At 36.8% G+C, this 25,914-nt stretch overlaps 1 protein-coding gene across 4 annotated transcripts in view; it reads right to left on the bottom strand.

Annotated features, from left to right (window-relative positions):
* The window catches only part of EFR3A (EFR3 homolog A), a 90,522-nt gene that overhangs the window by 13,332 nt on the left and 51,276 nt on the right, over nucleotides 1–25,914 (bottom strand). For 3 of the 4 annotated variants that reach the window (XR_012064225.1, XM_072949728.1, XM_072949729.1), the window contains exons 10-19: nucleotides 24,303–24,470; nucleotides 20,232–20,346; nucleotides 19,226–19,277; nucleotides 17,702–17,874; nucleotides 17,161–17,236; nucleotides 12,933–13,094; nucleotides 12,141–12,272; nucleotides 10,879–10,946; nucleotides 9,811–9,938; nucleotides 1,597–1,688 (exon numbers count right to left, since the gene is read on the bottom strand). Coding sequence is in view for 3 of the 4 variants with exons in the window: in XM_072949728.1 (XP_072805829.1) it covers nucleotides 1,597–1,688; nucleotides 9,811–9,938; nucleotides 10,879–10,946; nucleotides 12,141–12,272; nucleotides 12,933–13,094; nucleotides 17,161–17,236; nucleotides 17,702–17,874; nucleotides 19,226–19,277; nucleotides 20,232–20,346; nucleotides 24,303–24,470 (1,166 nt within the window). In the remaining variant the exon portion in view is untranslated. Of the gene's footprint in view, nucleotides 1–55; nucleotides 981–1,596; nucleotides 1,689–9,810; nucleotides 9,939–10,878; nucleotides 10,947–12,140; nucleotides 12,273–12,932; nucleotides 13,095–17,160; nucleotides 17,237–17,701; nucleotides 17,875–19,225; nucleotides 19,278–20,231; nucleotides 20,347–24,302; nucleotides 24,471–25,914 lie in introns of those variants that run through there. The other variant, XM_072949730.1, reaches the window with a different exon arrangement.

The raw sequence follows: 25,914 nt of genomic DNA, 5'->3' as shown, positions 1-25,914 counted from the left end.
TGCGGCATATTTAACTGAGGATTTACAGTTATAGCAAAGAGGAAACAATCAGATCTTTAACAAGTTAACAAATGTTTTAATGGACTTAAATGTAAAATTCATGTTCAAGAATCTTCCTCCTACATTGTCTTCATGCAAATGGTTTTTTCAGATCATTTTATCAAAAGACTGATTCTTCGCAACAGTTTGAAGTGTTACATACGCACTTTTAAAAGAAATGAAAATGGTTAACAAAAGATGAATGGAAAAATACCAGCTAATAAAGCAGACTGCACTCCTGACAAGTATAACCTAAGGCTTTGGATGAATTTCTCCCCTCAAAGGTAACAGCAGGAAATTTATGATCATTAAAAGACAGAGTTAGCAAAATATCCTCCCTGCTAGTAAGGAGTGTATAAACTAAAATGGCTTTGAAGAGGTAAAATGTAGGAATGATGATTTTTCTTGAGCCTTAAACTGGCAAGAAACTTTAAACCAACCTTAAAGCCCTAAGTCCCAAAATGAACACCAACTGCCTGTTCGACCATTCTGATGCTCTGCAGACAAGTTCTTAGTAAAACCGACTAATTCTACATAATAGGGAGTTAAATAGCATCAAAGATATGAATTAACTGGCTGTACCTTGGCCGCCAAATAGTTTTAATTCCTTAAGACAAATTAACTGACGGGGATTGGAAGTAGGAGGGAGAAAGGAGGCTGAGAAAGCATGAATTCAGACAATTTCCTTCCCCTTTTCTTATGTGGATATGCTTTTAATTATTTACATCGCACCAGTGAGAAATAATGAAATACCTAGCAAAGCAAACAATGTTAGGTAAACCACAAGGAGGAGGCTGACTTGACATCCTGGCATTTCGGCACTTTTACTTGATTATCAAAAAATTCTCTGCTGATGTGTGTGAATAAGTCCTAGAGAACACTGGCTGCTTTTTCTTCCTGCTTTTACCTTCCTGTAACTCAGGAGGGTACACTCTTGTGCTCTATTGAAAAGAGGAGAACATTAAATCTATGATGTTTCAAATAACTCCTGAAAGCATACATAGGTCATTGACTCAGCTTAACCTACACTAACTGCATTGCATTTACTATCACAGATGAGTAAAACATTTTTAAAAACCTTCATAGGTGAAATTTTGAAATTCTCTAAAAGTAGTGAGCATTCGGCTTCACATGAGAGTGTATAATTCCATTTATTCTCACAACTTATGTTTCATAAATCTTTAAAAACAAACAGGATCTGGAAGGCCTACTCATTTAATAACAGGCCTTGTGCAACATTTCTTTCTTATAAAAAAATCTTACAAAAAAACTTACTTTGTTCTATGATTCCTTTTACTACACTGAATTACAGTGTGAAATCTAGTGACATAACACATAATAATCAAGTTTCTGTATCTTTAGAGGTGCCTGAAATGAGTTCAGTAAAGTAAATTATACGTAAGTTCAAGGCTAAATCAGATTAATTTCTACTAACAATTTTGTTGATTTGGGGGTAGATCAGAGCTGTATTTGCTCCTGTTTAAAAGACTGTTGGGGGGGTGGTTCTTATAAGTTGATCTCAAGACAGTATCCTGTCACAGACTTTCAGCAACTTACCACATCATCAGAAGGAATGCTGTTGGGTAAAATATCCACCTGGATGGATACGGTATCCACAATACTTTTTCTTCTAGAAAGTCGATCTTCATCTAAAATAAACAAAATTTTCCCCATTATTTGCTAGTTAGAAATTGTATGTCATTTACAAATCCTTTATTTCAGATTTCAAAAATTTCAGGAAATTAAGGCAGACTGTCCTTTTTACTCTTACAAAATATATAAAGCAGTCTGTTCTCAGACTTTAAAATTTTGTGAAGCAGATAAAAAAATAAAATTGACGGGTGAACTCAGTTTAATACAGGTGACACTTCAACAACAGGGAGGTTAGGGGTGCCAACACCCGCACAGTCAGAAAATCAGCATATGAGTCAGCCCCCGTATCCCTGGTTCCACATCCACGGAGTCAGCCAACCACAGATCACATAGCACGAGCCGTAGTACGTACTGAAAAAAATCCTGTCTATGTGGACACGCCAAGTTCAAGCCTGCATTGTTCAAGGGTCAACAGGTGCTTTTTATTTTCCAAAAACGGGCACTTAGAATAGCAACATCAACTACTATTACCTAATACTTTAATAGAAAACAATAGTCAAAGTAACATCAAAATGATGAATTATGTAATTTAAATTGAACATATATATTCAGTTTAAATGAAAACTCACAATATTGCCCATATACCTCTCATTTTTCCACAAAACAGTGAATGCTGTCAACTAACTACAGTTTTATAGTAACAGTTTAGGAACCAATGTCTAAAAGTGTTCACTGTGCATTAAAATTTATGGGTTGAAAGAACTTGCTGCTTCAGCTAACAGCTCCCTCTCCACCATTTCCAGTCATTAGACTCCACCGGCTCTTTATCTTTCGCTTTATAATCCAACCACCTGTCCAGAAAAACTTCTTCTTCACTTCAGTGCTCCAACTGATCTACTCTTTTTCTCACTGTTGCAAACTTGTTTACCTGTTTGGTCTGAATTGCTCTGACCTTTAATTACCTACTCTTCTTAACCCCTGCAATTATAATCCTGCCCCAACCACTCTTTTTAAAGTGTTTTTTTCATAAAACTCCACTGTCTTCCTAATCACTAAATTCAACAGCTATTCCTCAGTGTATTTTGTGCTTAACCATCTCATGAAGATTTGAATTTTTTGATTAAAATCTCCTTCCATATGTTCTTTCTTACTTCTGCTTTCTACTGCAGCATGTCAACATCCAACAAATCCATTAAGTGAACAGAGGCATGTCAGGTGTTAGAGACAGATTGCTGAGGTACTCCATGCCCTCACAGAGCGTACAGTCCAATGGGGAAGACAGAAACAAACAAATGACTGCACAAATAATAAAGTATGACGGAGAAGTACAGAATGCTAGGAGGCCATCTTAATAATCAAGGCTACACCAGAAGAAAGGAAGCCACTCTGCATATCCCAATACAAGGATCATTCAGACCATGGTTAGATTATTAAGATGTATATAACTTCAGTCAGCCCTCAGTAGCCATGGTTCTGCGTCCATGGATTCAACCAACTGCAGCTCATACAGCACTGCGGTATGTATGTACTGAAAAAAAAATCTGCTGATAGGTGGACCTATGCAGTTCAAACCTCTGGTTGTTCACGGGTCAGCTGCACTGTGATTTTATTCCACTGAAGGGGTGAAGAATGAACTAAAAGAAGGCCAGCATAAAGAGACTGGTTTGTTTCTTACTGACTACTCCTCTCCTCCAAGGTGGCCTTCCATGGCAGTAATTAATGCTGTTAACCAGATACGGCAGTTTACCCTCTTTCTGGGCATGCAGTAGGACTGCAATTCCTGGTCTCTCTGTGGTTAGGAGGGACTGTGTAACCAGTTCTGGCCAATAAACTATGGGCATGTTGCAGAGAGGGGGTTGTCCCATCAGTTTTAACTCCAGAATATGGATGACAGGAAGTCACACACAGTTGGAGCAAAAAATAAATCTTTACTGTTCCAAACCACTAAAAACCTGTTATGCTCTCACAGCATAACTTGGCCAGGGTTTCTCAGCCTTGGCACTACCGGCATTTTGGGTCAGATGACTGTCGTTCTGGACGCTCCTCTGTGCGTCGCAGGGTATTCAGCAGCCTCTCTGACTTCTGCCCACTAGACACCAGGAGGCCTGCCCCAGCGGTGACAACGAAAAATGTCTCCAGGGTCAACAAACGTTCCCTGGGGTGGGCAAAACCACCCACGGTTGAGAACCCCTGACCCGGTCCATCCTGACTGATAACAGACCTTTCTAGAATTTTCCCTGTATGCCACCACCTCATTATAAGCTTCTTAAACAGCAAAACACGAACCACATCACTCACCCAAGCAATTCTGCCCATTGCTTGATGAAGTAAAAAGGTGTTCTGGGCTCTCCAGTCAAATCTTACCAACAGCAACTTCAACTGTCCCCTGATCCATCTGGTGTTCAAGGTAGATGTGCCCATTCTCCCGTCTCTGAGCGCGCTGTGGCACACCTGCCTCACATGCTTCTTTACAAAGAGAAACTCCTACTGGAAACACTTTTTATTACCTGCCCTTCTTTACATCCTCCCCACCATCCAGATTTTTATCTTTCAAGCCCTAGTTAAATATTATCTCATTTCCTTTCAATCTTAAATATTACTCTAATTTTACTTATCCTTCTTTCTTCCAGCTACAAAAATTTACTATCAGTTATGGTCCCTTATCACTCTTCAGTCATTTTTACCCTTCAGTCATCTACAGGGTCTTGAACTACAGACATGAAAATTAACGTCTTCTCCCCCAACTATGCAAGAAATCCAGTGATCAACTCTGTGTTCTGCATCTGTCATACATGAGTTACTCAGGTTCTGCTGTATGAAGGCTGGAGGTACCCAACAAATACATACCCACCTGTGACAGGTTACCGCATACTGTTCTGCTGTAGTTTTCAGGTTGAAAATATTTTACCTTCTGCACATGGCTATTCCGGAGCTAACCTAGACACTGTATTCTTCCTGTTTTTTCTTCACGATCATATCCGTTAATATAAACCACCAAACGTAGTGACCAAACATCAACAGAACTGCTACAAAATAGCATGTGGGCATCACTGCTGACTTGCTTCTACCCCCTAGGCAGGCCGACATTCAAGGTTTCACCAAAACCAAAATGAGGAATAAACAGCAGCCTGTTTCTCACCGAAAAACCCACCCAAGAATTTCTAGGTTAATATACAAAAGAGTCAAATTGAAGCCTAAGATAAAAATAAAAAGGAAAAGAGCGGTATAGAGGCAGGAGAGGGATCACTGAGGGCCAAAAATCAACAGAAGGGAGGCACAGTGGGCAGAGATTTAAGAAAGACTAGAAGTTTTAGTATATGTGTTGCCAAAGAAGCACAAGGAAGACTAGACATTTTAAAAGGGAAGAAACTGAAATTCAATAGGAAACTCTAACACTATATTCTCAGAAAGTTCTTTCTTTTGGCCTATAGAGCAGCCTATCTATGGAAAAGCCCAGACACAGCTATAATCAGGCATCTTGTACATCTACACAAAAGTAAGGTTTCCAAAACTGAGCTTACAGATGATAACTCCCCTGTGTGCATGGGCTGTCCATGTCTGTCCCTGACCTGCTTCTCAAAGTCTGCTGGAATGCAGCGTCACTGCAGCCTCGGTGGACTGCACCGTCCTGCCAGCTGGAGAGAGCCCTGACGCCATCTCAGTGTCTGACGCACGCACCCCCTTGCTTCCCTTCCCCAAGTTGGTTTGGGGCAGTCCCTGAGACTGCTCACTATGCCCTTTCCATTTTCCCATCCTTCCTCCTTCTCTTCTTCCTATAATCTTCTGTTCACAATGGTAAGCATCGTTTCTTCTTTTTGTTTTTAATTAGAACCTGGATTTGGGAGGCAATACTTGGAGAGAGCAAGGCCTAACTTCCTTCAGTGATGCTCTGCTGCCCCCTGGTGCATCTGTATATAAAGTATAACTGCATTCAGATGGAGACAACAGTCTGAATACAAGCACAACACAGAACTACATTAAATTACTCAGGGAACTTACTTAATTGTATATAATAAATCACCAATGTAATTAGGGTTACTATACCACCGAGGTTCAATTAAAAAGCTAACTGGGGCAGAATGAAATCTCACAGGTAATTTATCTACACGAAATTTAAAACGTCAGCCTAATGCTGACACTGCTTATATAGATATACTTTTTTGGTCCCATAGTAAAAAAATTTCATCCAGAGCTAATCATATTTATAAAATAAAAACAACCTAAAATCATTGTCACCACGGAATAAAAAGTCAGTGTAATATAAAAGACAATCCTTTATTTTTAAAACAAAACGGCTACCAGGAGAGATGGGAAGTATTCATGAAAACTTTTACAAGCAGATATTGGTTAGAAAACAATAAAAGCTTTGATAAAGTGGATAAAGGCACCCATGTGTTGTCAGTTCTTTTAAACAATAAAACAAATTAACAAAAATTCACAATGCCAACTGGAAAATTAGGACATCGAAAAAGTACTAATGCCATTCTTATATTTATATGGCATTTTGTAGTTTTTAAAAGTACTTTCATGTATATATCCCATTTGAGCAAAACGGCTTACGGGCCATGGCCTTTGCTTGACATATGAGGACATGGGGTCGCTGAGAGATGAAGGGGTTATGCTCAAGGCCACACACTAAGGCAGAACACAGCCATTCTATTTTCTTCCTCTTCACTTCCTCCTGTTGAGAAGCCACCCTCCCTGAAAGCTTTTGCAAAATTCCCTATACTGCTAATTTCAAAGTCTCTTTATAACCTCTAAACTCTCACCCCAAACCCAGCTCTGACCCCTGAGCGTCTACAGGGCGCCTTAGCTGGACGCTCCACTGTTTGTTCAAGACACTCAGCAAGAGGCTGAGCTCCCAAACTAGCCCCTCTTCGCTATTTATTTCTGTTAATACAAACTTCATCCTTCTATCATCCAAGCTTCAAAGCGACGTGCAGACAGCTACATTTGAAATACGTACTTTCTTCTTCACTTAAACCCAGTCACACTACCTATCCCTCCTAAAACAAAAACAAAAATGACAAAAACTGAGGAAACGAAGCAGCAGGCAAGCTCTGCTCTTCCTCCTGGTGCTGCGCCAAGCACCCAAGTGTCCAAGGTAGAACTCTAGACAAAATCTTTGGCTTTCTCCTTGTGCCCCCATATAATCAACTGCTTACAGATTCTCTCCTGCAAATTTTCTGGAGTCCACCCACTTTACTGTATTCTCACTGGTACCTCCTTAGTACAGGCCACTGTCATGTCTCCGGGGCATCACTGAAGAGCACTCTAAATGGCTGTCCCATCTTCAGTTTGCTAAATCACAACCAGAGTAATATTTCAAAATGCAACTCTTTATCACGCCATCCACCTGTTTAACATCATTCAGTGACTCCCTGCTGCTTTCAGAATAGTTTGAACAATTAACTTGGTTTTACAACTCCCAACCCTACTCCTCCAATTCTCTCCAAGGAGACTACATACGAACTCCTTGAAAAATCATGTTCTTGCCTACCTCTGCTCCCTCACACACGCCGCTAACTTCTGCATGAAACACAGTTCACTTGCCTAACACCTGCTTCAGGCTCAGCTTAGAAATTTTTTCCTCTGGAAGACATTCCTGTTCTACCAGACGTGGGCCAAATACTCTCCAAGGTGCTACCTGAGGGCCCCAAGCCTCTCTGATAGTACCTTTTAAGGCATATTGCGACTGTCCAGTTAAGGGTCCTATTAGAGACAAGCTGTATAATGAATTACCTTCTTTCCTGTGCATCCCCATCTTGGGAGACTGAGAAAGAAGTCACTCAAACCATCTTCTGTATTTTGTGGTCCAGATGAGGACCCTGGTTAGGGAAGATTACAAGCTTTGTGACAGAGGAGCCTCTACCTGTCCTGTTCATTCTTGCTGCTGTCCGCAGCAGCTGGCGCACTGTAAATACTCAGTAAATACTGTGCCCTCACAGAGGAGCACCTAGCACACACCTAGACACATACTGTTCAAAGTCTAGGTTAATTCGAGACAAAAGAAAAAGGCAATAGTCAGCTAACATTTATTGATCACTTACTGCATGTCAGTCACCAATACTTCAATAAGCTTTAGGCAGACCATTCTTTTCTCCTTACAACAAGTTACCATTATACTTCAACTGTCTGTCTGTCTTCCCCACCAGATTTTAATCCTTGAGGATTGGGGCTGAATCTTAACATCCTTCTACCCCTAAAAGTCATAAAAGTGCCTGATACATACTCAGTAACGTTTGTGGACTACATGAAAACATACATCTGGATCAATGTGGACGACTGAACGACCTCTGAGCACATGAAAAACAGTTGGCAAAGTCAATTTACTAAGTGCCTAACTGAACAGGCGTGACAGTGCATTCTCTTAATTCTAATCGAATTATTTAAGTTCAGCCTCACTATCCCCATTTGTAACAAAGATAAAGCTACCTTCCTCACCAAACTGTTTTGCAGATTAACTGGGAACACGAATACAAAGTGCTTATCACAGTGACTGGCACACAGTTAGTGATAAATAAAGGGCAGCCACTATTTTGATGATGATGATGGGTACACGCATGATAGAACAAACTAAATATTTCACCTTTTTCTTTTATATTAAAAGAATATACTGTCCTTAAATCCCCCTTTAAAAAATGAGTACCTATTGGCTATACAGCAAAAGGAAAATTTAATAACCGATTCTGACTCTTTCTGCATTAAGGCAGGACACACATGTCACAGACTGGTTCTGAACTATTAGCCTTTATAAAGCAGAAAAATCTTATTCATACGGAGGGATTTCTGTACAGTTATATAATTAAGTCTATGCTGAAATATTCAGAATTCTCCAGTCAAGGACAGAGAGGCATTAAGAAAGAGAACACATCTTTTGCAGAGGTGAAAGGAAATGGAAAGAGCAAACCACCTGTTAAAAAAAAAGAAGTATCATAATTTTCATTGTTCAGAGTTATAGAAACAGGCTAAAAGGAAATAACAAGGGGCGAAACTAAACTACAGCTACGGGGAAGGCAGAGCAAAATGACAACTGAACTTACGACTATGAAATACACAGGCCATGGCTCCGTTTTCTAGAGGGCAAATTGTACTCAGCTATTTTCCTAGAGGACAGGTGAGGGAAAGGGCAGGCCAAACCGACACTTGGATTTACCTTTGTACTTGTGCCTGGGTTTATGAGGTTTTTTGCCTGAAGGAAAGAGAGCTAAATCCAAATTATAAGAATGAAATACTTTAAAAGTTGTTTTAAAAGTTCTTTTAAAGTACAAAGCTCTACTAATGTTTTATTCTTAGCACTTTCATTTCCCCAAGGAACTCATGAAGACAAGAATTTTCTACAGTATGGAATTTAAAAGAAAATGCAAAAGCTTTCATTAACATCTTGGACTACTATGAATAACTATTACTGCAATAAATAGATATATTTTGGATCTGTGTTATGAAAAAGATAGTTATTTACAAAGATTATGCTACTTTCAGTGATTAATCCAGAAAACTACCTAACATCAAACAGTTCTCTTATAGAAGTATCGCCAAAGGAAGAACTAGCTCTTCTACAACATTTAATATTTATACAGTCATCAAATGAAAATGAATGTGTGAGACAGAAATTATTTTAGTTTTTAAAGTAAAAATGGAATGCAAGACATCATGCAGTTTTGCCTCGAAACAAACAGAATTATTTCAGGCAATGCAAAGAAGAGAAATAAATACATAATACACAAAGGAAAACATATTCTTAACTCAAAAAGTTGCAGGTTTCTTTACATAGCAAATAGTCTGACAAAAATTACCTAATTCACTGAGCTCAAAAGTCACAAATCACTAGCCAATTTTCACCAGTATCACTAAGGTAAACACATATTGCTTGAAGAGCAGAGATCTCATTTTGCTTCTTAAAGTTAGTATTATTTAGGATAATAATATATTAAGGATAATAATAATAATCACTTGAGGATTCAATTTGCTCATGATAAAATCACATATATGTCTTAAGATTTACTAAAAGTTTTCAAGAGCAAAATTTTAAAATAGAAGTAAACTCTCTTAAGCATTCGAAGGAGCTGTGATATAGTGCGTATACAAACATAATTAATTTTCACTGATAACTGGGCTAACAGAAAAATTACTGAAACACAATCACTAGGGTAAGAGTTCTAATCACCCTCCTCTTACCTGTTACTTGTGGCACATATGGCACTGACAGCCTCTCAACACTGTAGCCACTTCCTCCTAGAGACTCTGCAATTTTGTTGGTCAGGAAGTACACATTTTTGTCATGCTTCTCTAAAGATTTTGGAAGCCTGTCAAGTTGATAAAAACAAAAGTCATTCAGTATTATTTAAAGTACTGAGCAAAAATAAGTTAACATGTAAACAATCTAGACCAAGGCCTAAATATAAATATAAATGCAACTGAAACTGTAATGAGTATATTTTAGGTGGCTAATTTGAGCTCTTTGAAAACACATGGCATGTGGACCCATATATTAATATTAGCATTCTGCTGCAGTTCTCTCCCCAGTAATGCTCCAGTGGTGGTCAGTCTTACATTATTCTCCTGGTATTCACACAGTAAATGATGAAGAGGGCTAAATTCAGCTGTCACTTACATGCTAATTAAAAATCCACTGAGAGAAGAAAATAAAAATGGAGCTCACTGACTGATAACGAAGAAGATGTGAGTCAACTAAGTGATAGGGGGCACTTGTCCAAACACACAGGGTCTCATGTTCCTTTCAAACTGCTTAGTATTATCTCACACTGATGCTTTCAACACTAAACTGCTTTTACAGACCAAAAGTTTGAATAAAGTATTTTTCGTATATATTTTTGTTTGGACAGCAAGAAAAAAAATGCAGGTTTTAACATGATTTTCCTCATTACATTCTTTCTCCCATAATTTTAATATTGTTATCTATTACTGAGAGTCTTAAACAGGATATTGTACTCGCTTATGTAGCAGAACATGCTATATTTAAGAGAGGTATCTCTGTATTAAAAATAAGTAAGATAAATTTTTTGATCAAAGATCGACTATGTGTGCATTAGTTTATGTTTATAACGTACAAGAACTTTTAGAGCAAGAGAACAAAGTTAGAGAAATTAAATGACAGAAACATAAAATGATGAGTATGATAAAATACCAGAAACTTATTCTAACAATATTTTACTCCTTTGTAATCATCAGTGATTCGTTTCTCAAGTCAGTGCCCCTTCCTTAAAATGCAAAGCATTAACATACATGCACTTATCTCTGAAAATATGCTCTGGTAGAAAATAAGGGGCTTCCATAGTTCGAATTTCAATAACCTGAAAAATATCCAAAAACAAAAAACAAAATAAAAATGAAAAACCTCACCCACCAGGACCTTGCCATAAAAATTTAGAAAACTAAAAACACAGAAACAAAAACTAAGTATTTATAAGAAATACCTTCACTTTGTTTTGGAATTTAAGCTATGTTTAGAGCCCAAACACAGAGTTCATTTTGTTCTCACATTTACTATTTTAAAAAGTCAGCAGGTGACAAAATCACAAAGATACGATAATACAGGTTTAAGAGAAGATGACACATTACACTTGACTAAATCTACTATAAAGGGATTAGAAGATGCACTTTCTCAAATGCCGTTTGTTGGAAATCCCTTCCCAGGCACGAGGCTCCCCCCCACCCCCCAGCACTACCTTGTGCAGCACTCAGTCCCAATGCAATTGTAAGGTCTGGCTCCTCCACTCACCTGGGAGCAACTTAGAGGGCGACCCTGCTTTCACAGTATTTGTACCTCTAATGGCAGATGTCAAATATTCACTCAAGCATTTGTTTAATGAGTGAATGAGTTTTATTATTTAGAATGCACTAAACCCCTACATTTTAGCAAGGACTGAGATGTGCTTCCGATTTCATGAAAATGAGGTTCTTCCTGAAAGATGTCTTTAAAGAATAAAAATTACAGTGGACTTTTTCTGCCAGGTAAGTTAGGGGCTCTGAAGTGTATATTAAATCATGCAAGTAACTATTTAACGAGTTACTGCTGAAAAAGCTAAGTACAGTTGAATGATGTAGGACAAATTTCTGAAAGGCACATTAATTATTCAACTTTTGAGATCTAACTCAAGTAGATTGGCTTAAAACAGTAACAACAGTAACAATAACAAAAATAGCATAATTAAACAAAAACTTAGATACTAAGATTCACAACGGTTTAAAAGGAAAACAATTATATAAGAAATCACACGAAGTACCTAAAAGAAAATCACATATTCTACTCAACCATTACATAAAAAAAATTCTACTACAACAGGCATCAAAGGAAATATAAACACTAGTCATAGTTCTAGGTGGAGTTTCAATTTAGTCATTAAATGAAGAAGTCATGCATACTTTTACAGCATTATCTTAACCATTATCTACATAAACATCAAAATTAAAAATAATTAACACTGGAAGAAAATCCGCCATTTTTGTGTAAGAATCAAATTCAAGGACTTTCTTAAATACATTACCTTGCTAACGTGCTGGCAGAACGCAGGCACAGCTATCATCTGACTTACAAAGTTGAGGTATGCCGCGACCAGCGCCATGATCCCACACCGATGGAACATCGGCAAATTATCCTCGTTAATAATTGCACTGTCCTTTAATTAAAAAGACAAAAAACAAACACAGCTCACAGATCAAGGCCTTACAGTCCACTAGCATCTTCTCTACGATTATATTAGAAAACTGCACGTATTTTGGAATGCTAAGAAAAATGTCACCTTAGAAGAAGCTTTCTTTTAAAAAAATTCTGAAAGAATGCCCATTAACAAGAGACTGAAGTCTCTCAACTCAAATAGCTCTTCCTTAGAATAGCCTTTCCTAAAGGTGGTGGGGAGCAGGGGGTGTGTGGCAGAATATATGTATCAGATATATAAAAATAAACATATATACATATTCTCATTGCATACTGTCCTGTTATTATGTAACACTTAAACTTTAAACAGCTACATATATGTAATTCTTATTATTTAATGGCTATCTTCAGCACTAGACTGAAAGGATGGGCACCAGGACCATGTTGTCTTTTTCATCACAGTACTCCTATGGCCTTGAACAGTATTTAGCACACAGTCAATACTTATTCAACATTCGTTAAAAGATTAAATGAATGTGATCATAACCTTAAGTATTTTCGATTTAAAACTAGACACCTCACTTTTAAAATTCATGTCTCTGAATAAAGGCAATAATACTTTAAAGGTGGTGTCTAATTCATAAAAAGATGCTTTCTTAAATGAAAGGTTATGAAAGCATACCTGTAAAGCAATGGCTAATCGAATGAGATCAATGACCACTTCTTCATTGGCCAATTCAATAGTTATAAGAGCAAGAGAAGTATAAAGCAGCTCATAGTTTTTCTGAACATTGTCTTCCTCTTTACAGCCCAAATATATATGCCGATATAGTTGCTGCCCATTCTGAAAAGGGAAATGACAGAGGAAAAAGACTATTTTGCTTAAGAGTAGCAAGGCAGATTTTACACGTATATATAACCTCTTACAAAGTAGCTATCTTATTACATAGCTTGACATGGAAGAGATTAAAACTGATAATTGTATGGTCAAATTGTATTCCAATTATTAACATCAACAAATATACTAATATATAACTACAAACTAACACTGAAGACAAACTTGAACAAAAACTGCAAGTAAGAAACAGTTCCAGCGTAAACAATGAAAATGTTTTTAATAATCATTTGAAAAGGGCACATTACAGACTGATTTGAGAAAAACTGAAATGAATGGCAGAAGGATGGGAACCTTGGCAATGATAAAGAGTATCTAGTTGAGGGGAAGTGTACTCAGGTTTTCTTCCCTCCTGGTGAGGTGGGCTAGGAGCTGACCAAGCAGGAGAACCTGCAGGTCTGCACACTTTAGTACAAAGTGACAAAGGCACGTCTAAAGCCATCGGTAGGGGAGAGGCTGCAGACAAACCTTGAGGATTTCAAGAGGCTTCCCGTCAAACCAAACTAATCTACATACGTCAACAAAGAACATAAAGCCTTGCTGTCTAAAGCACTCCTGGGTATGGTTCCACCTGCCAAAATAAGATAGGTTTCCCCACTTCAAGTGTGGGGATTAACTCAGCGTGTTGCCTGGTCCTCAGCGTGAACTGTGAGCTGCAATGACTGGGAAACCTGAACGACCACCACGCTTCCTCCCCACTCCTCGCTGCTGCCCCGCCCGGCGTGATGTCACTCCTCAGCCTCAGCGCTGAAAGGCCAGAGCTCCCCAGGTGGCTGCAATGAGCGGCCTGGGGAGGAACAGGGCCCGCTCAATCCCAGGTGGAGGCGCTTGAGCTGAACACGCCACACCTGTTTCTCATAAGGTTCGTCGGATTCCTCACTTCAGAGGAAAGAACTGGGAAGACCAGCAGTCTTCTGCAGCCAGCCTGTCTGCAAAAGGTACGCATTTGCTCTGTTCTCTGTTTAAACGCACCAGGGGCCCATCCAGGTAAGGGGCCCGGGTCCTCCAGCTGTGCCAGTGGCTGGCGGGTTAGGTCTGTTTAGGTCTGTGGTTCCGTATTAGCAAGTGAGCAAGTGGTTGTTTTTGAGCTACAGGCACAGAGCTCTGCTCTCCTGAGTCCTCTTTATTTCTGAAGGTGATGTTTTGGTTTCCATCCTTCTGAATCCAGAGTTTGTCTTTCTCCCAAACGATTCTATGCTTTGGTGTGTATAACAACAGGCTGTGTACCGGGCCCTCGCCAATCCAGGAGTATTCTTAAATCCTGTGTTCCTAACGGCGCTAACCACCATTAAAGCGGTGCTTACGCAGGTCGGCGTTTAGACTTTGGTTCTTTACGTAATACAAGTTTATTATAAAAAAAATTATCTAATACATACACACCATATTAGATAAAATTAAAATCTAACATTATGTACTATAATAATATAGTGTAAATAGGTCTAACGACTTCAAAAAGCGGTTGGGCGTTATCTGGTAAGTCTGAAGAGTGTGTAAGCTATTAGTCAGCGGTCCCTCCTCTGCAGGTGTCAGGGAAGTGGGAGTTATATGCAGCCAACACATGTGCAAGAATGTTTCTAGCAGTGCTGTTCACCAACAGCCCCGAGCTGGAAATAATTCACGTCCGCCCGCAGAATGGGTATCTGAGGTGTATTTATGTCATAAAATACTATAAAGCTACACATATGAAGAATTTCACCAAAATAAAGCTAAATGCAAGAAAGAAAACATAAAAGAATATATAAGGTATGGGTCCTTTCACACAAAATACAAAAACTGCCGATACTACCCTGTTTTGTTTAGGGATACAGGATGTAACCCCAGGCGGCAGAACTGCAGGGGGAAAAGGCCAGGAGTAAAAGCTATAAAAGCAGGAACAGAGATTACCTGTTGGGGAGACGGAGCTGCAAACAAGACGGGCATGCGGGACGCTGTTAGTTGTGCTGTTGTTCACGGTAAAGTAACTAAAGCAGTAATGCCTGTATGTATAAATGTATCTCATAATAAGAAGCACTTTTTTCTCGCATATTCCTTAACTGATAAGACGTTAACAAGAGCTCTTTCACATGGGAACACTCTGCCAGGAAACTAGCTCTCGGAGAGCAGCCCCAGCAGGCGGGGCATGAGGTGCTGAGTGGAAACAGCTGTTTTCTCTTGTCTGGAATTACAGCTTCATTAGGCTATTAGGGATGAAGGGGCACTTCCCATGCAAACTGCAAGGGCGTCCTTTCCTGGGACAATTCCCCAAACTCAGACCCAGCGTGTAAGATGTCTCCAAAACACTCAGATGGAGTGGTTTCAAGCTGCGTAGTCTTCTGAGACATGGCTGCCTGCACACAATGCTGGCATCGCAAAGCCGAAGGTACCGTCCGTTCTAAACTGAAAGCTTTTTTTAACCAAAGGGCAGCCCGTGGTCCCCTGGCTATAAACCTAAGTTTTTTTTTTTTTTAGGTCTTTGTTGAAACTTCCATAAATGGCTAAAGTTGCATATAAAAAACAAGCAACATTTTGGCTGATAAAATAAATTGGAAAGTAAACGAAAAAGAGTGCTCCATTGTAAAAACAAAATTTGATAAAGGAAAAAAATGTAAAGATTGCTCCTAAAGAAAAATATACTAAAGAAATGGTTTATACTAATGATAACTTACCTGGCTAACAAGCATTTGTTATTTTAAATTACAAAATGGAAGCAAAATGAATTCAGAGAACAGTTTAAGGAGTCAAAGTTTAACATGGAATAATAGTTTAACCTTTCAGTTAAACCACTCTTTCAAACTGATTAGCTAGTAAAATTAAGCATGAAGAAGGATTATTTCTATCATATTAGATAAAATAAAATCAGTCCAGTCCCAAAGTTCAGGAATGCTTAATGTCATTATGTTAAAAAAATTTAATTATCAGTGAATTTTCAAAATTCATTCTGTCAATGATGATTAAAAACTCCTCATTTATGGGGAATAACTTCTTTGATTAACCAGATGGTATAAAATCCAAAAAAAAATCAAAGTTGGAAAGAATGCCCTTGCCCTATTATTAACCACTTTTTTCATATACAATACAGCTAAACTTGAAGAATTTTTTATTCACATTAATTTAGTAACAGTGATAGTTTGTAAATTATTTTTCAAATGAAATTTTTAACTTGAAACAGAGCAATCATTATTGATGGATAAGGACGGCAAAATAAAAGATGGTGACAGGAAGAAAGCACGTCTGACAAAGAGCCAAAAAAGAACATGGATTCTAGACACCTGCACCTGTCTTCCTAGGGGTTCTCTCTCTGTTGTTCTCTGTGCCTTTAAAGAGCAAGGCTCACCATTTACCCACCCAAACTGTGACTATACTGAGGACAGTCAGCACATATGTCATGTCTACTGTTGTCTCTTTCAGTGTTGAGCTCACTATCTGGCAAATACTAGGTGCTCAAGCTTTGGTTGAAGAATAACTGCACAGAAAGTTTATTTAACATGCTAAATAACTCTGGGTGCCATAATTTTCTAAATTTAACCCTCTGCCAACAGACCTAGAAAACTTAAGGAATCATAATGAAAATCTAGCTAAATACTACTTGCATGAGCAGAGATCCTGCCTACCTCACCTTTATAGCCCAAATCATGCAACAAACAATGCCCAATACACAATAAATACTCATTACATGAATTTATTCAATGGTGGTAAGTATTTTCAAAATCTTGACGCTCTATATTATTAAAGAGTCATTAAAAGTAGAATCAGTATGTGTTCTGGGGGCGGGGAGGAGTGCAGAGCAGAAATTACAGAGACATTTTACTTAAAGGAAGAAATTTAGAACTATTAAGCAGTCCCATCGTTTAAACGCAGGCTGGAGGAGGAGCATGAGGGATGCTGTGGTAACGTCAGGGAGGCTGCAAATGGCGGTTTCAGAGTTCAACTCCAAAATTCTGTTTTCATTCTAAGGTTACAGATCAATAGAAAACTACCTAATAATTCAAATGGTTATAACTTAAGTCATGCATTATTTTTCAGAAGATGATCTTACCTTTTTCATAAAACTTGTGTCTTGTCTACATATTTTTTCTCTTTTAATTTTTAGGTCAGCCACATCTGGTATTATTCTAGAGATAATCAATATATCACTTTTAATTGAGCAGCGTATTTAGTTATAATATCATGTCTTAAATGACAAATCACAGCTATACTTAGGAGTTTGACACTCATTTCAATAAGCATTTTAACTAAGCCTATGTCAGCCTAAATAAGTAATGATACTACTAAATTGCCGAGTTTAATTAAGCAGACCTGCATAATCTTGACTCATGTCATTCCTAAGTTTAAAGCAAAATCAAAATTCATGTAACTACTGATTACTAGCAGATAAGATGTCTTATACTGTATTAACACCCTTGAACATTTGCTATCTTAAAATATATTCATAATTAAATTGTTGCAATACCAATTAAATAAAATTCTGGACTAATACAACTTGAAAATCCTAGATTTAAAAAATTATAATACTCAAATACATTAATGTAGAAATCTGAAAGGGTTATCATTTGGCCTATTTCCAAATGGGGCATTACCTGATCCCCCGAAGCTTTGCCCTATTGTCATGGCGATCCATGAGATTATGCATTACTTCCAATACTAACTGTCTCAGTTCATAGTCTTCCATGAGGGAAGGTGACAATAAAGGATCCAGAAAAGACCCCGGCAGTGCAGTAACAATCGTCTTTGCTTTGTATCCAGAGGTTACCTGATTATAGGGAGGAAAAACAAAGAAACAAAGAAAAAAAATTTTGTCATAAGTCCTTCTTTGGTAAAATTCTCAAACTGTTTTACAAGAACTATAAACTTTGGGAAACAAGTATGAACACAAGCCTGAAGGGAAAACTACAAGGAAATTTTTAAGATAATGAGGATTTTACTGAATTTACAAAAACATCATTCATTAAGTTAATAAAACAAGTAACTGCATGTATTCGCTGTATGTCAGGCATGAATCTAAGCACTATGTGTGTATTAACTTTATCCTCACCATATTCCTGGGAAGCTAGGCATTAGTGAACCCCCATTATGTAAAAGAAAACTGAGGCCCAGGCCAAGAATGTATGGGATAGGTAGTCAGTACTAAATGGATTTAAGGAGATTAGGCAGCAAATAACACAGGTAAGACCTAAAAATTTTAAACTGGCAAATAATTTTTTTATTTTACATTAAGCAGTTTAGGTTAACAGAAAAGCATTATCATTTTGGAAAGCTGTATTTCATTTGTTATTTGATTTAACATTTCTAAGTGTATTCTTACCTTCTGAAGTTGGAGTTTTTAAACAGTATACACTTAAATGCTATTAAATAGTTTAACTATACCATGTAGACATTCATTTAGTTGACTATGTGGAACAATTAGGATTAGAGACAAAGCTATTTACTCAGGAAATTTATTTAATAAAAAGGCTTAGGGCCAAATGAAACTTCAGGTGGGTAATATCTATTTACACTTAGACGTTCCAAGTATTTTTGTAATCCTAACATTTATATTTGAATACATTACAGGAGAAAGGTGATTTTGTAAGTGAGCAGGGGAACTAGTGGATAATTGCTACTCACCCAGAAAAATTAGAAATATGTCCATATCTCACAACACATACAAAAATCAATAAGCTTCAGACCAAAGTTACAGTTGAGAAAAGCCAAACTTCAAAAACTTTTGTTAAGAAGACATAAACAAATACGTTTGTATCACAGAGCAGGCAAAACCTTCTCAAACAAGATACAAATAAAAAAGCACAAAACACACAGGAAAAAAACGATAAATCTGGCTGTGTCTGAGCCCAGGCATCTTCATCTACAAAATGGCAACACTCTCTGCCCTCTGCATGTTTCACCACCATTATGAGGGTCAAACAGGATGACAGCTGAACTGAGGAACAAACAGTAAAAGTAAAAGAAAATGAAAAGCATAATATTTAAGTATATAAACCACGGAGAAAACCTTAACATAAGTAGTAGTACCTTATAATACAACAAAAAGAAGCTGATAACGAGAAGCTACTCTTTAACCTCTTCAGTAATTTGTGTGTTCTTTACCGTCTTAAATTCCTTACCATAAGTAAAGATCTCAGCAACATTATCTGAATCCGCCTGGTTCCCAAATCCCTAAAACATACAAAATACTGGTATTACCTCTTAATAGCAATTAATATTTTTATTATATCACTTATGTATATTACTTACTGATTTTAAAACTCTATTCATATTAGCTAAATAGGTTTTATTTTCATACTAGCTAAAGTCATGGCTCACTTTATACTCTAAATTTCATATGAATTAAAGGGTTATATGTAAAATAAATCAAATTCAAACAAACAAAAAATTAAGCTATTGGCTCTCAAAGGGAATAGACCTCTGCATGTAATGACATAAAAAGTCAATTGTATGAATATATGACAAAACAACCTCAATGAAAAGACACTATAAATTGAAGAATACATCTATTGCAAATATAATTGACAAACATAATATCTATTTAATATGTATTATTAAGTATGAAACAACATGCCTAAATAATTCTTATATAAATAATCCTTCAAAAAGGAATTAACAAGTGAAAAAAGGTTGTCTAATTAATGGTGAAAGAAAAATATAAATCAAAGAAGACCATTATTTCCTATTAAATTAGCAACACAAAAATATTTACAAACTAAAGGTTTAGTATGTTGTAAAATCAAGTCAAAGCTATAAAATGAGGGGGCCAAAACATCTGATCTTTAAAATCACTTTCAGTTCTAGAATTCTAGAAATAAGTCAACATTTCTGCTACCCTGACAGACTTGCAGCTGTACCCTAAATATGTATATTTATAGAAAATGCACAGGCTAAATTAAATAAACCTTCCACCTAGTCAATATAAGAAAATTTGAGAATTTTTGATACACTGAAAACTGATTCTAAAAGCATGCAATGTTGCTTAGCAACCTAGTGCCAAAAAACACCACAGAACTTTTATTATTGTTGATTAAAAAGACAAAACATTTCATAGATTTAAGATGAAATTTAATCCAAGATTAAGTTCAACTTTATTTAGTTTGAGAACATAGGAAAACCACATACCCTAGTTGACTGATATCCAAAGTATGGGTGGACGTTCCAAAAACAGGTACTTTCCCCATAATGAACATCATGATTTCTGATCTCTGATAATCTGGTAGGTTACTTCCAAAAAATCCTGTAAAAATAACAAGGTAAGTTTAAAATAAATTTTACAAACTGAAAGATTTATTTTTCCATATAATACAAAGTCATAATGTATTTTTAACCAAAGCTTTCAACATGTGGTAAAACACTGTCTCTGCACTACATTTAACTCTAAAGATATTATAATTTCTTTGGCAAAAATCATTTCATGATGCACAATATGTGTTTAATGGACTAATACTTAGATAAAGTAATAAATGTTTGAAATTTTTTTGCGTACAGTTGACAGTGGCAAATCACCATCAATTTGAACTGACTGGAGTTTTAGAAAAAGGAAAAAAAAATTTTTTGGTAGTATTTCTGATGAAACTCGTATTCATATACTGTGAGCCTAAATTCTTGTTCTAGCAAGGAAGTCAATAATTAGGCCACTACTTTGACTTTACCAGGATTGCTAAAACATTCTAAAATGTCATTATAATGAGCCAGGTTTACAGTCCAACCCTTTGAGTTAATTCAATATATATAACTTCAACTTATTTACCATTTATCTGTCAGTTTTTCTCAGGCACTCTTGGGTTTCATGGATATTTTAAATTTATCTGCTGTAGTTTCTGGCGGATTACTTCCTGCTAATAGAAGACTTATGACGTTTAATTATCACTTACTCAAACTTTAAACTTTGTTGTTTCTTTGAAAGATCAGAACAGATATTAAATCATGGCTATTTTTGTTCATTTCTTAAAATGCAATGTAATCATTACAGAAACCTAAGCTTTTAAGAGTAAATCAGGTTTTCAATTTAATTCTTCAGCTTCTATTATTGGAGTTAATAATCTATTTATATAAATTCAATTTGTTATTTATCATTTTGACTGGATCTAGGGGTAAAACTCATTTCCCTTCTTCATATAGTCTAGCAATTAAAAATCTTATGATCTTAATATTACCTGATCAGCATAAGGTATATTATCTCAGCCAACACTTAAGGAGCACATATTTATGGGGTAAGAAACCACTTTGTATTTGGAGCCTCATAACAAACAATAGTACCTTATGCATCTAGGTTCACTACTGTCAGCATCAGTTTCCTCTCGTGGAAATGAGAATAAGAGAGGTTAAGAAATCACAAGAAATTACATAGCTAACATTAAGGCCTGAGGTGAGATCTATTCACTTCCAAAGCCTATGCTATTATTACTCTCAAGTTCCTCCCTATAAGGTAATTCTCAACTTTCAATAACACAATTAGATATGATCCTGAACTAGACACTGATTTTCTGTTCCAAGCAAGTCAGTTGTTACCAAAGGACACAGTTCCCGACAGGATCAACTCTGAGGACCTTTGGGAAAATAACTCAATCTCTATACCCACTGTCTGTATTTGAATTGCTGAACAGAAATGCTAATGAGCCTCCCCAAAAGAACAGAGCAGGGAGCTAGTTCTTGATTTAAAAGAAAGAACTTGGCCAACAGCCTTCTATCTTAAAGTGCAAAGCTACAGCAGACCTGTTCCACGTCCCAGGAATATTCACATGATCTGATAACTACATAAGACTGAGAGCTTTTGAAAGAAAATATTGAGGAAAGCAGAAGTGTGATTTAAATAAAAGTCTTACTCCCTGTCCCACTCTGCACTTCTGTTCTCTCATGTTCTAATCTACACATGTTATTCTGAATGTGTTATATCACAGGAATATTGCTAAAGTCTGCTGTGTATACATTTTATAACAACATACTAGAGAAACAATAAATATTCTAGAGTGAAACAGTAACACTGAATTAATTAGAAGTCACTAAAGCACTTAAAATTAATTCTGTGAAAACAAGATTAGCTGATTTGATGTATCATCTTAAAATATCACAGACACACTGAGCCATTGCCCTAATAAGGACAATTTCTATGCACACAATGAGACTGTAACTAGGTGAAACAGAGTTATTGCCCGAGGCAGATCAACCAAATGCATCCACAGGCAGGAATCACACGTGCATCACAAAGCCAAGCATAGGGCCTCGTGTCAGTTCAGTATGTTCAATAAACGGGTGTTGAATACGGATGCATAATGCATGTACGCACATCCACAACACTTTAGAAATAAACAAGGAGAAACTTGGTGTCAAATATTCCAAAGGACTAGCCCACAGGGAGGATACTGCCCAGATAAAAGGCATAAACTGAGCTCCAGAATAAATTTATATGACTCTCTTATTAGCAGAAACTACTAGTAACCATTAGAAATTAGGTACTAAGTCCCAGGAATACAATTCAATTTGGAAATTATCCTTGAAATCATGTAGTAACATTAAAATATGATCTGGATATTCTAAAGAAGATATTGGAAGAGGAAGATATTGGTTAAAGTAGGAAGAGTTTGCTTGCTTTAAGCTGTATTTATTTATATACTCTTAGATAATTTCACTTCCCAAAAAATTCTCATGGCTTTTTTTTTTTAAAGGAAGCTCTTTACCCTTTTACACTTTGTGTATAAAAAAGAAAAAAAAATTAAAAAAGCATAGGATATTGAAGCCCAAGTGTCAGTACTCAGATCCTGGTCTCTAATTCATTCACCACTAAAAGGAACCGCAGCTTCCTGGAGAAATGACTGATTCCAGGGCTAGGGCAGGAAGTATAAAATGAGCCTGAGTAATGAATAAGTCTGTGCTCAAAAGAAATGGGCAGATATTACAAACATATAGAAAATGGGGGCTCCCACTAACCAAATCTGGGACAATTTGAGCACCAAAATAATCATAATTTAATAAGTACAGAATAAAATTATGAAGACAAAAATATAAATCCATGAGCTTATACCAAGGTATTTAAATGGATAAATACACAGACAGGGAAGAAAAGGGGCTCTTCCTTACAACAGAACACCGAGTGCCGAGTGACAGCTGCGGAGGGAGCGCCAACTTTGAAAACCATCACTTTGCACCATGATGGTACAGGCTGGTTCAGGTAACAATTATGAATGGTTGCTAAATGCAGGAGGAAGTTTGGATGGAGAGCAGACTATCTGCATGGTCTGAAAGTACATACTCAGAGATTGCTTGTTGTTTGCAAGGGAAAAATTGAAACTGTGCAGCAGAGAAATAGAACACTTTGCTCAAAATGAGCATCGTCAAAAGAAGCAGATGTACACTGTGTATCTCTGTAGGTGATAATCTGAGAACACTACCACTTAGGTAGTATCCAGCCAGGAATGCATCACCTGAATTTCATCATGGGAAACACCACATAAACCTATGTGAGGACATTTTTTTTTTAAATGAGGGGTCAGGGGAACTATACTCTTAAGAAATGCCCATATCATAAAAGAAATATTCCAAACTAAAGGAACTAAAAAATTTCACAACTAAACGCAATATATGATCCTAGATTGGATCCTGAACCTAAGGAAAAACATACTATAAAGGACATTATTAGGTCAAATGACAAAACTGGAAAATGAAACTTTGATTAAAGTACTGCATCAATGTTATATATACTGCTTTTGATAACTGTACTCTGGTTACATAAGAAAGTATCTCTATTCTTTAGAAAAACGCTCTGCAGTAAAGGGCCATGATGTATATGCACTTACTATCCAGTGGTTAGGAAAGAAGTGTAGATGTATACATGTACGTATCTGTCTTTCTCTATGTATCTATTTATAGATGCACATGTATGTATATATACACATATACATGTATGTATGCATACACACACAGAGAAACAGAGTAAGGGAAGGAGAAAGACAGAGTCAGAGAAAGGAAATGATGAAGTCAACAGCATAAAATATTAACAGATGAATCTGGGTGGAGAGTGTAAACAATGATCTTTGTTGTATTCTTACGTTTGTTAATTTTCCAAATACAAAGTTTTTTTTTTAAGTCTAAGCTATTACTCACCTTTGACTAATGTACCGTAAGAGTCAGTACCTTCCAGGAAGGCTTTTTAAATCACTGTTTTACATAATAATTTGAGAAGTGAAACATCCTCACCTATTGTTTGGATGATGGCATTCTGCACGATCTTCTCATCGTTGTCTTTGGAACTTGTGTTGAAGTTGGCACTACCTGAAGATCCTCCCTGTAAATCATTCGCCTCAAATTCAACACTGAGACGCAGATGCTTCAACAGGGTGTTAAAGACTTCCAGCACTGTGGGTCCTGCAAATGAACCCTGATGTGAGCAGATACATTTTTCCAGTATTACATACTCAAAACCAATTCTCCTATTTCTCAACAGAGATTGCTGGATATTTTCTAAGTAGTTGAAAATACTTAATAATTTAAGAACTAAGCAGTTCATTAAAAAGTAAATGAGAAATTCCTAAACAAGAAAGTGTCCAAGCTAGTCCAGTACACATTTACTGGGCATCTCTGAGCAACGCACTGTTTGAATCTCTGGTAAAAACCACACATAATGTGTATATTCATATCAAGATTACCAAAAACTTTCCATCTATCTAATCTCGTCTACCAAAATAACATGTACTGGGATAGGATAACCTGACTGTTGGGTCAGAATCCATAGAACTATAATAATATAGTTCATTGTAGCATAAGAAATTTACTTTGCATCTTTTGGGGATGAAGAAGGAAGAATTTTGCCTCAATTATTAGACAGAAACTAGCCAATTTATGAACTTCAGGTTGACTACATTTGCTCTCTGTTTTCATTCCTATAAACACTCTGCACATGTTTCTGTCACTGCACCTATCACACTATATTTCAATCAGTTTTTTTTTTAAATTTCTGCCTTCTATTCTAGATAACAAGCTTCTCCAGGACAGGTAGCTATGTTCAAATACTTCTTTGAATGCATAGAACTTAACACACAGTACCTGACACATAACAGACCTTATTAAGGGAAGTGATTCAATCGATGTGTCACCTGTGTCTCATTTCATATTTCAAATTATATAACTCTCCAACTCAATGACCTGCTTCCACCTCTTTAAGTTAGGAGTAATGAAAAGTCCATATCCAAAATTCCCACTCTCATTTGACACTGAATGAATACCAGAATATTTCATTAGCTAATATACAGTTCCACTATGATTCTGAATAAAATATTAACTGATCCTGAAGCAAAGAAACCATAATAAGACTTTCCTCCTAACGTCAGTAATTTTATTATGGATCCTTCTGTTATTCTAATCACATGTGAGTAAAAAATCATGGTGTCTGACCTGTCCCTTCTCCTTGTGACCCCCTACAGTCAGTCAGTTATCAAACCCTTGATGATTTTACATTCCCATCCCTACTGCTGCCATCAAGGTCAAGTTCTTTCCTTAATTTCAATACAACGACCTGTTACTTCTAATGTGTCCTGCATTTTGCAGCAGAATGAATTCCCCTATGGCACATTTCTGATGAGGATTACAGTAAATCTTTAAAGAGTGTCAGTCAGCTGCAGAATTACACCCATGGCCTGGCCACAGCTTGAACTTCAAAGCCATTTCTCTGGCTCCCTCCAAACGGACACCACATGTCCCAGCCAAATGGGATACATACTATACATTTCTTATATCTGAACCCTCCCAAGTGTTTAGCATTATAATCCGTATTCAAAAATCTTTATTAGAAAAAAGGGGGAAGGAAAGGAGA

Source organism: Vicugna pacos, chromosome 25, assembly GCF_048564905.1.
Source record: "Vicugna pacos chromosome 25, VicPac4, whole genome shotgun sequence".
In the NCBI taxonomy this organism is placed as follows: Eukaryota; Metazoa; Chordata; class Mammalia; order Artiodactyla; family Camelidae; genus Vicugna; species Vicugna pacos.
Note: the sequence above shows the minus strand (reverse complement) of the source record. Positions and strands in the feature narration are given on the sequence as shown.